At 54.9% G+C, this 10,999-nt stretch overlaps 3 protein-coding genes across 3 annotated transcripts; 2 read left to right on the top strand and 1 right to left on the bottom strand.

The window, feature by feature from the left end:
* Window positions 1–1,688: 1,688 nt before the first annotated feature.
* J7T55_006165 (pantothenate transporter liz1) lies at window positions 1,689–3,356 on the top strand (the record flags this gene model as incomplete). Its single annotated transcript, XM_053141304.1, has 3 exons — window positions 1,689–1,809; window positions 1,869–3,047; window positions 3,136–3,356. 3 exons carry the CDS (start codon window positions 1,689–1,691, stop codon window positions 3,354–3,356), a joined length of 1,521 nt encoding a protein of 506 aa, XP_053000931.1.
* Window positions 3,357–4,590: 1,234 nt separating this feature from the next.
* J7T55_006166 (uncharacterized protein) lies at window positions 4,591–6,497 on the top strand (the record flags this gene model as incomplete). The annotated part of the gene is made up of 2 exons (XM_053141315.1): window positions 4,591–4,996; window positions 5,062–6,497. 2 exons carry the CDS (start codon window positions 4,591–4,593, stop codon window positions 6,495–6,497), a joined length of 1,842 nt encoding a protein of 613 aa, XP_053000932.1.
* Window positions 6,498–8,375: 1,878 nt separating this feature from the next.
* On the bottom strand, window positions 8,376–10,067 carry J7T55_006167 (uncharacterized protein; the record flags this gene model as incomplete). Its single annotated transcript, XM_053141326.1, has 1 exon — window positions 8,376–10,067. The coding sequence occupies one exon, from the start codon at window positions 10,065–10,067 to the stop codon at window positions 8,376–8,378; it is 1,692 nt and encodes a 563-aa protein (XP_053000933.1).
* Window positions 10,068–10,999: the final 932 nt, after the last annotated feature.

Here is a 10,999-nt window from a genome sequence, read left to right on the forward strand (position 1 = left end):
TCAATTTCAGTCTTGTGACTGCCTTGTCTTTGCATACAGTTCAATTGTTGGAGCTAACTAGTTTCCGACCACACGGGTCCGGATCTAGCTGCGCTTTACCCGTGAAATCGGCTATTCTGAAAGAAATCAAAGCTCGGAAGCTTTGTGAGGGCTCCATGTTTGAGATCAAAGAGCAAATCAATTAGCTTCCCCGCCAACAATTCCTTGCTATTCCACAGGAGACATGCGGTGTGGCGTTGTTGCACAGAGGCTGTGCAACGATGGAACGGAGTTTACTTAGCCGCATGTGTTTAACATAGAAACTTGCCTTGATCAAGGCGCAGTAATAATAAACTTGTGTCTTCCTTGATCTCTCCAAACTCATGAACGAAATTTCGGGTTGCAAAATGCCACGCCTACCCGAGTCTGCAAATGTTGAAGTCGCAAATGCCGGCATATTGAGATCTTCACAATAAGTGTTTGACACTGAGGATTCCAAGGTGCGGCCATTCATTACATATTAGAGTGACTGACTAATAAATTAGAGAGGCCCAAGTGTGAAATTGGCGCGAGATCAAATTGACCGATATTGAGCAGAGACGTTCTGGCTTTTGACATGTCGCAGAGCCCACACCCTGAAGCCGACATAGGAGGACAACACGAAGACTGACTCATTGAGTGAATTTTCAACACATTAAAATTTATGCTTGAGCCGGCGTGTAGCCAGGATTGATTTGGCGAAAATGACGGCCATGGCTGCGCGTTACTGCGGAGTCAATCGAGTCACCTGTGACCAGCGCTGGACGTGGAAAGCGTCCTGCACTGTCGTGCCACAACTTGGACTGTGTACATATGAAACTGGTTAGAACGATGTAATATCTCGTGTATTCTTGCTCGGTAATGGTCCAAATTAAGGCAGATTTAAAACAGGCAGAAGATATCAGGTTGTAGGCAAGTACTGCTGAGCCAGCCACACAGCAGTAAGCTTGACTACCGTATCCAGAGAACTGGGGCGAATTAAGGCAAAATTAAGGGGCCACCAAAGAGCGCATTTATCGTGACCAAAAGTCTAATTGAGTCGTGTCGAATATTCAGGATTGATGTTGCGTTAATCAGTCAATATCTGAGTACCTCCAGTCGCAATTCTCTTGTGGAATGTTCTTCTGTGTTGAGGACTATCCTGCTACAACCTGATAGCGATCTATTTCTCTGCCAATAACTTAGCCTTCCACCAGTAGACAATCATCACTCGAAACATTATGCACTTATTAATAGGAGTAGAATGAGGTATCAAATGGTGAAAGCGACACCTCTTGTCAAGATATGGGAGGATGACTAAGTCTGCAGCAGACCCCCGCCGGTCCCAAGATTTGCCAAGCGCGCTGCGATTTTTATTCTTGGAGGCGAGCACCTTGATGGTCTAGCAGCGATGGAGTAGATACCCACAACTCGCCTGCGCGGCCATTCACAACGCCCGTAATTGCGCGAGTTTTTCTTATTGGCAGCTGGGCAGGACTAATATCTGACTAGGCACATGCAGAGGCAGATGTCTCTGCCATGCCCCCCTCTAGAGAATGTCCCGGGCCTACTTATACCTGACTGGACTGCTGCGCAGGATCGTCGCGCTGCTTCTGTTCCTGCCCAGACTGCTAAGAAACTTTTATTTGTGGTGTAAATCTGGTCGTGGACTGGGTGGATTAGTCCGAATTATGGAGAAGAGTAGCAGCGCTGCCTCTGCGCAGAAGGCTGGTGGGGTTGCTCAGGTGAAGACGCTGTTCCTGGGGGATGAAGCGAAGAGCAAGGAGGAACGAAGATTGGTCCAGAAACTGGGTAAGATATGCCCTCATGGACTGTGAAAATCCATATCAGATACTAACCTTTGAGCATAGACTGGGTCATCTTGACGTACTGCTGCCTGAGCTCCTTCTTCAACTATCTCGACCGGTCCGCGTTCGCCAATGCCTACGTCGCTGGCCTCCGGGAAGACCTGGACCTGCATGGAGCTGACTACAATATCGTGCTCTCCATGTTCACAGCCGGCTCAGTCATTGGTCAGATCCCTCATGGGATCATCATCCAGAAGTTCCCTCCGCGGATATGGCTCCCCTCGATGGTCGTGGTCTGGTCAGCCTTGACCATGTCCTGCGCCGCCTGCAAGACCTACGAGCAGCTCTGCGTGGTCCGGTTCTTCCAGGGCTTCGCCGAGGCAAGCACGTACTGCGGCACAATCTATATCATCGGTTCGTGGTATAAGCCGCGCGAGATCGCAAAGCGCACAGCCATCTTCACTGCTTCGGGGCAAGCGGGGACCATGTTCGCGGGAATCATGATGACAGCGATATACACAGGAATGGATGACCACAGCGGACTCAAAGGGTGGCAGTGGCTATTCCTTATCAACGGCATAATCACCATCCCGATCGCCGTCGTGGGCTTCTTCTTCTTCCCGGACACGCCCGAGACGACGCAGGCCCGGTGGCTCAGCGCCGAGGAGCGCGAGTTGGCGCTGCAGCGGCTACCGCTCAAGAGCAAGGACGGGCACAACATCGACCCGTTGTCGTTGGCCAAGCGCGTCTTCACCAGCCCAGCGCTTTACATTCTGTGCTTGTGGGCTGTCATCACGGGCGCGCTCGAGGCCTACGTCGTGCAGAGCCTGTTCCTGCTGTGGATGAAGTTCCACTCGGACGTCTTCACCCAGGCCCAGATCAACACATATCCTCTCGGGGTGCAGGCCGTGGGCATCGTGTCGAACTTTTTGGCCGCAGTGCACGTCGACGCCACAGGGAAGAGGGTGCCCATGGGGGCCCTGGCCTGCTTGCTACAGCTGGTTTCGGCCGTGATGCTCATGGTCCCGACGTTGCCGTTCGCCGGCACCTTCTTCGCGTATTACCTCTCCGGCACGAGCTACATGGTCAATCCGGTGTCTTATGGCTGGGCAAGCATCATCACTCAGCGCGGCGGGGATGATGCTGTGCGGTCTGTTATCTTGTACGCTATGAACGCGTGCTCCACCTGTTTGTATACATTCTGGGGTATTGCTCTATACCCTGCCTCGGACGCACCATATTGTAAGTCGTTACGGTTACTTGTCCCTTTTCGTGTGAACGCATCGCGGATTTTGAGAAATGAGCAACCGCTGACCATGCTCTTCTATAGGGAAAAAGGGAAATATTGCCATGATAATTGTGGTCTTCGTCATGCTGGGTGGGCTTGTTGCAGTCGATTGGCTGGACAAGCACACATTACGCAAGTACCCGTACGGTGACACGGCTGTGCGCGATATTGTGGGAGTTGGCGACAGCGACGTGGCGGTTATTGCTTCACATCAGGGTATTGAAAGTGAAGAGGACGGAGACAAAAGGAAAGAATGCTGCTAAGGGCAGTCTACCTATCAAGGTCTACTTTTCAGGGGGGATACACAATCAATGGCATGCCTGGATTGAGTATCAGACTGGTGAAGCGCACAAGTGCATCCACTGGGACTCTGGATATATTTTAGACCCCGAGACAAGGCAATTCCCATATTCAGCCTTTGTGGCTACCGTCAAGTCCGAGAGTCAACTCACTAGGTCCATTGATTCGTTTCATGAATCCTAATTTCTGGCAGCAGTAATTGTGTGGTTGCGATTTGCATATGTAGGGACAGCCGAGCCCTCGAACTGGGCCGTCAAATGATATTCACCGTGGAGGACGCCACAACGTGCTATAACGCCAAGCAACAACAAAGACTGCCGCTCATGACACGGTGAATAAAGCTCGGAAGCGGCGTCGAGTGATCCATCAAAGAAAGTCGCCGATCACGCACAACACAACCTACTGCTGTTGAGGGTGTAGATGTTGGCGAGAACACGTTTGGTGAGGCAAAGCGGTCGTTGAAGCGAAGGAGAGGGGCTGGTGACGGGAACGAACGCGAGTCGCAAAAGCGAAGGCGAGGTCCTTCGAAGTTGAGCTGGGGATGAGTGGGGCAGAGGGGCAGAGGGGCAGTTGTTCGTTTGGTGGAGTAAACTGTAAATTCGAAGTGGATCAGTTTCCCGGTCAGTTGGGTATAAGGCGACAGACTCAATGTAAATTTAGTACATCCAGATGTACGCTTGAACGAATCGGATGAACTCGAAGGCTTGACAGTTCCTACGTACAGTACTGTAGTCAGTCTAATCAAGTCAGTTCAGTCCAGTTCAGCAGTGTCGGGTCTGCACCTGCTTGCGCCACATTCCATCCCAGACCCGGCTGCCTCCACCTAAGCTCTGAGCCACGGTGTTACGCTATGACGTCCCTACTCGTGCTGATGGTGCAGGTTCGTGCTCCTCCAGTAGCTTGTTTAGGGACGGCAAGTGACCAAGACTGATTGTCGCCTCGTCCGCCAGAGCCCAAAAGCCAAGAGATTCTGACGCGTTTCAGTCGCCCGAGAGCCAAGGGCACAGGAGCTTAAATACAATCCCATCCAAAGCTCAAGCCTGTGCGACTCATCGCGACTTTCGCAACAACTGTCCTGAAAGCCAAACAGATTGACTGACTGCCCGACTGACTTGCTTCCCTAATCCACCACTCGAGCAATACGCAGACGCATCACAACCAGGCCTACCAACGCAATCCCACTTCCATCACATCGTCATGGCCGAGAAGAACCCCTCGAACGAGCAGAACTTCCCACCTCCCCCTCCTGGCCCCCCACCTGGGCACAACGGCCTCGCGATGCACCCGAATGAGCAGCCTCTCCCAGACTCCAACTCCGAGCTCTACGACAACAATCCTTCTACCCACTCCGATGCCAAGGCTCATGGTCAGACCCAGGCTCAGCATGAGACCGAGACCCAACAGACTGCCCACCAAGTCCCTCCGCCCGACAGTGATGGAGCTCCCAAGAAGGCCGGATGGGGCCAGCGCCTGAGTGCATGGGGCGGCAAGGCTGCAACGCCCTTTAACATGCTTGCAAACAAGCTTGGGTCGGAGAGCTTCCTGCCAGACACTATGGACAAGGAGTGTGAGAAGGCAGCGAGGATCTTGAAGAGCTTCTGCAGTAAGTCAAATCTGGCACATGCTCCGTCTGCTAAATGGAACAGTCACTAACACATCTAACCACAGAGGATGGTATCTATACCGACGCACAAGCTCCCGAGACCGTCGAGGCGCCAACCACAGACGCCGACGGCAAGCCCACCACCGCCGTGGCGAAACCCAAGAAGAACCGCACCCTCTTGACCATCCCCTCCAAAGTGATCAATCGTGCTGTGGGCTTGGCCATTTTCACAACTGCCCGCGCTGGGTTCCACGTCTCAGGCGCCACAGGCTCGGGTGTAATCGTCGCCCGTCTTCCTGATGGTAGCTGGTCGCCTCCCTCGGGCATCCAGGTCCACAGCGTCGGTGCTGGCTTCATGATTGGCCTCGATATCTACGACTGCGTCGTCGTTATCAACACGAGAGAGGCCTTGGAGGCCTTCACAAAGACCAGAATGTCCCTGGGCTCTGACTTGGCTGTCGTGGCCGGTCCGTGGGGCGCAGGCGGCAGCGTCGACTTCGCTGCTCCTCAGTCACAGAAGGGCAAGGGCAAGGCCGCTGCTGGAAGCCCAGATGCTACGAAGGACGCAGAAGGCAAGCCGGCCAGCCCAATCCCGGCCGCGAGTGAGAAGCATCCCGACAACGCGGACACTGTCCCTACGGTGAACGAGCCGACCACAGACAAGGCAGGTGCCGAGACACCAGAACGCCCCCAGGCTGGCAAGGAGCGCAAGCCCTCTGGCCTCAAGCAGGCTATCAAGCAGCCGACCTACTCCTACGTCAAGTCGCGGGGCTTCTACGCTGGCGTTCAGGTGGACGGCACAATCGTGACCGAGCGCAAGGACGCCAATGCCGCATTCTATGGTGAGCCCGTCGGCGTGCAGAACATCCTCAAGGGCGAGGCACCCCTGGTTCCCGGCAAGGAGAACTGGGTGAACACTGTCAAGCCCCTCTTTGACACAATCAAGGGCGCCGAGGGCTGGAGGGCCCAGCAGAGCGGCGGCGAAGGCCAACAATGGGCAAACCAGCAGGGACCGTCAGACACCTATGGCCACGGCAACGCGCCTCAAGGCTACCCCACCGGCTTCGACCCCGTCTTCTCCGGCGCGGGTGAGAACCCACCGGCCAAGCCACCCCGCCCGGGTGTGTCGGGCGTCACCGAGGGCATGCACGGGCTCGGGCTCGGCGGCTCCTCGCCTGCAGGGCCCCCGGGTGGGTCCACAACCACCGGCGCCGCCGACCCGCCATACGCAGAAAACAAGACACCGGCGGCGCGCTCCAAGGCTGCCGAGGCCGCTGCCGAGGCGGAGGCAGCCCGTGAGCAGGAACTGCGGGAGAGGAGGGAGCTGGAGTCATCGCAGCAGAGGCCGGTGTCGATGGCACCGCCGTACACGGAGACGGCCGGGCCCGGCGAGGCGTCGCACGGGGCCGCGGACGAGGAGCTGCCGCCGGCGTACGCGGACGACGGTGTGGCTCGGCCGGGTGTTGGAGACACGAAACACCCCGGCGGACCGACGTCGTGATTTTACGGAGAGAAGCACAGACAATCTAATCCCATAGACCGCTAGGCTGTGCTGTGTGCTATGCAGATAGAGGGGTAGACCGAAGGGCATTATGCAAGCTGGAGCAAACGGGAGCGTAAGTGGGCATTTGCTGCCCCATCGTATTGATGATACCTACTAGATTGAGAGTGCAATTCCATGGACTAGCTATCTGATAGTCTAACGAACCTTATAATGACAGCGTTTTCCTTACCTGCGCATCATCAGTTCGCTGTGACCATGTAGGATACGACACACATAGAAAACTAGCAATGCAACCGGTGCGTGAGACCAAAAAAGTGTCGGTATTCTTCATAACTTCCGTCCGGCGGACAGAAAGAGAGACGGATAAAAGAAAGAGGTTGGTCTAGGAGCCTCGTGTTCCGCAGCCGCCAATGGGCGCCGCCGACGCAGCTAGCCAGCAAAGCAAAGCGGCAACAAAGTCTATTGTGCCTCTTCTCCCACGGACCCGAGACAGACACCCGAACCTAAAAGAGCTTTCTCTGGTTGGCATTTTGGCCCTAATTTTGGCATTGTTGTCTTGACAAGGTCGAACAAACTTCATTCCAGCCAGCCGTAACATACAAAACCCAGCCGTGAGAGGTGGTCTCAGTTCGAGACAAACATAGCGCGCCCACGTGGCGTGCGCGTGTGTAGCTGCCGATGCTGTGCTCTGGGACCACGAGCTGGTGGCACCAGGACATTGGCATCTCGGTGAGCGGAAATACGATGTGCAACCCCAGGTCGAAATAAAGTTCCCGTGTTGGTGCATCCTGGAATTGTGTTCCCGAGGAACAGACATTGCAGCGAGCAGACACAGACGCGATGCAGTATAGTTTGATCTTGGGCTGGATTTCTTCTATAGATATTTACCCCGCCTCATATTGTGACGATGCTTTCGTCGCATCTTCAGGTTATGTACATCCAACAGAGCTTCATCAGTAAGCTCCCGGGGTTTCCAGAAGCAATGCGATCCAAACTTGTACACAGGCCTAGCCACGACGGGCACCGCTGCACCGAGCCGCCTCCAAAAAGCCAGACCGGACCCAAAGCTCCATCTATCCCAGGTAATCGTCTTCCGCCCTTCGCCCCTCGTATATCAAAAATGACCGATGGTATATACAGTTTGACACAGAATAGTGCCTTTGTTGTAGGTCGACGAAGTAGGTGAAAGAAATTTGCCGAACGCCTGGCGGCTGTATCCTAGTTGCCGCCGTATGCAATGCACGCACATCCGTCTTCTCTCGTAAATGTGTCTCGGTTGATAATGTGACAAAATAGAATCGATGTTTGTGTGGTAGAAGCACGCCGGTTGATAATTACGCATTATCATTCGCCATCGTGCATGAAATGTGGAGGGGCTGACGCGTCCGCCTTCGTCCGGTTTCAGGTAGACGACGGTTTTGACAGCGAGGCGAAGGCCCCAAGACACCGGAAACCAAGAACTTCGTGGCTGGCTAAAAGTTGTCAACAACAGAGCGGTTTTTATCAGGTGTTGTTGGTGTTTCAGTCCAAGTTCCTGACTTCGGCGGTTTGGGTTTCGCAAGTCCTCTAGTCGTTTTCCTGGGCAGATGTGGAAAAAGCGGAGTGTCGCGGCACTGCTAAAATTGGGCCGACGGCTCATCCGGTTTATTGCCAAGCACTCATCCCAAGATAGCGCGACTAGGGCGTCGCTCGCTTCCGTCTCTCAGGCGCATCACAGCACCAGGCACAATCAATGCTGAGATGGGCAGAATGTTTGTGGTAGTAAAGTCCAAGCACAATCCGCGAACTCCTGACTGGACGGACCCGCCGAGCGTAGTTGACGTATTGACAATGGGGTAGAGAAAGAAAAGTATAGGTCGACAGTAGTCAGAGACTTCATGGGAGCCAAACGAGCTCAATGACTCCGTCAACTTGGCTCATGGGCCAACCCTCGGCGTCGACCCATCGAGGGTCCTTTGCTTTCCGAACGTAGATTTGCGTGATGGTGCCATCCTCGTTGACATGAGCTGTCTTGAGGTCCCAAGCGATCTTCTCGCCAGTCCTCAGAAGCGATGTGCGCTGGGGGCCAAAGGCATGGTCCAGGTTCCAGCCGTGGTCTTCAGGAGCGGGTGTGAAGGTACGCTCCATCTGGTCCCAGTTGTAGTTGGCACCTTCAGGGTACTGGGCAATGCTGTAGCCAGTGGAGATGACAAAGTCGTCCTCAGTCATGAATCGCTGCATGGTGCAGTCTTCACCGCAGAGGTGAGCGATCTTGGTGTACTCGAAGGGGTAGGCGTAGTGCCAGCCGCCGCCGCGGTAGTGGTGCAGGGACAGAGGCTTGATTCCACTCTCGTAGAAACCGGAAGGATCCTCGTACAGGTCAAGCTGCCAGAGGTCGTTCTCCAGGGTCAATCGGACGTCGCTGTTCTCGTAGATGCACTTTCGCAGGAGAATGTCTCCCTGGGCACCCCAACCGGAGTCGGCCTCTTGCAGCTTCTGGGGGGTCTTGCATGTTTCGTACAGTTCGTTGATCATCTGGCCGACGGGCATAGAGATGAAGACACCGGCACCGCCAAAGGCCTGGGAACCGTGGCGCTGGACCTGGTTGACATCCTCAGAGAATGTGCCGACGTACAGAGGCCGGCTGGAGTCGATCTTCGACAATCGCTGTGTGAGGGCATTGGGGGAGGGGAAGAAGGTGTCATCATCGCAGAGAACCAGCCACTTCTTGTTGGGCCTTTCGCGGTGGTTGTAGAGAGTTGGGACGAGCGTCAGGTAGCGGACGGCCATCTCCATGGAGCTGTCAGAGTGGAAGACATCGGCATCGATTCCAACCTTGTGAAGACGATCCCAGGCGTCGTAGAGCTCATCATCAGAGGCATCCAAGAGCAGCAGAACCATCTTGCCCCCGTTGGAGTTGCCGTGGTTGTCTGTCAGCCAGTAGCTCCAGTCATTGATGGGGCTCGTCTCTGGCTCTGTGAAACGCTTGTAGGTGGTCGAGACACCGAAGATAAAGTCGGTGAGGTTGGCAGAATCGGGGGCAGGGGACTTGGTGACAGGCACAACAAGAGGCTCGGGGCACTGCTCGTTCAGGTTCTTCTTGCCCAAGTCGACCGTCTTAGCGGTGTTGGGGAGGAACCGCTGGTCGAGCTTGGTCATGGTCTTCCGGTCAATGTCTTGACGCGAGACCTTGACATATCGCTTGAAGTACTCAAATTGCTCGCCGAGCTCGTACTTGTCCTGCAGCTCCTTGAGGTGTTTTGTGTCGTAGTTGCAGTTCATGAGGGCCGAGCTGTTAGAAGGAACATCCTGCCACCGGCTGTCATCGGTGCCATAGGCGTTTCCAGCGGAGTCGAGCGGGTGCTGTGTTGTCATGGTCTGCTTGGCGGTGTTGGCAGCCTTCATGACGGCGGAGCGAACATCGTAGGTGTTCTGCTTCATGGTCATGACGAAGAGCAGAAGCACCACGACGGCCAGCAGGATGGCCCTGGAGAAGGGGCTCCGCATGTTGAAGAGACGTTGTGGAGGAGGCATCATGGCACCCATGATTTTGAGATCCTTTGGTGAGAGGGAGATTGGTGAGTTCATCCGGTCGACTTTGTGTTCCCCTTCACTGTTCGAGTGTGGTGGTGACGGGAGTTTGGAAATTGGACCAACCCTGGTGTTCCTGTCCTGTTGCGGTCTTGCAAGCCAAGTCAGACTGTGGCAGAAGCAAGTCAAGATGGGAGAGAGTAGGAGTTGTGTCTGAGACCGGTGTTCTAGACGTCGGCAAACATGGATCGGGTTGAGGACGGCTCGATCTGGACCAAAAGGGGGGAATTGTCTCTTGATGTGGTCCGGCGCGACGGTAATGGTGGTCGAGGAGTGGGTTAAGCTAACGAGGGACAGGCGGGCCAAAGCCAGACACAACCGTGGGGCAGGTCAAGTTTGAGGATCCGCTGATACACGAAACGGGCTGGTCCGGAGGAGGAGGCCCAGATGGTGCGCCGTTGAGTGCGAGACGGAAACAAACAACGAAGGCGACGAGGACGACGACGCAAGCACGACTTGTCCCAACAATTGGATTTGGGGGGGAAAGATGAAGAGAAGCCAGTCGTCACGAAGGCGAGTTTCGGTGACGGGTAGGGAGCAATAAAGAAAAAGAATAATAAGGCAGATAGGTTGGTCGTTGAGGTCAAGAAGAAGTGGGCAGGTGTGGGATGGAAAGGGGGGGATATGGGGGTAGAAAAAGAAGGAGCCACAGGGCCTGTCGAAAAAGAGCCAGCACGGCCTGAAAAGGCGAAGGTCGGTGTTAAGCGATGGGGGCAGCAGGGCCTTGGGCGACCAGGGACTGGGACTGGGACTGGGACGGAGACTGGGATCGGGACAGGGACTGGGAAGGACTGTGGGTACCATACATAGTACAGCACTATACCTGGGTACTGTAGTATACAGTAGTGGACTGGGTAGAGTGAGTGAGAGTAGATTGAGTGAGTGTGGCCCAGGTTCGAATCCAAATCTGCTCCGCTTCGCTGTGCCAG

Source organism: Diaporthe amygdali (genome assembly GCF_026229845.1).
Source record: "Diaporthe amygdali strain CAA958 chromosome Unknown NODE_1_length_4327563_cov_65_473760, whole genome shotgun sequence".
Classification (NCBI taxonomy): Eukaryota; Fungi; Ascomycota; class Sordariomycetes; order Diaporthales; family Diaporthaceae; genus Diaporthe; species Diaporthe amygdali.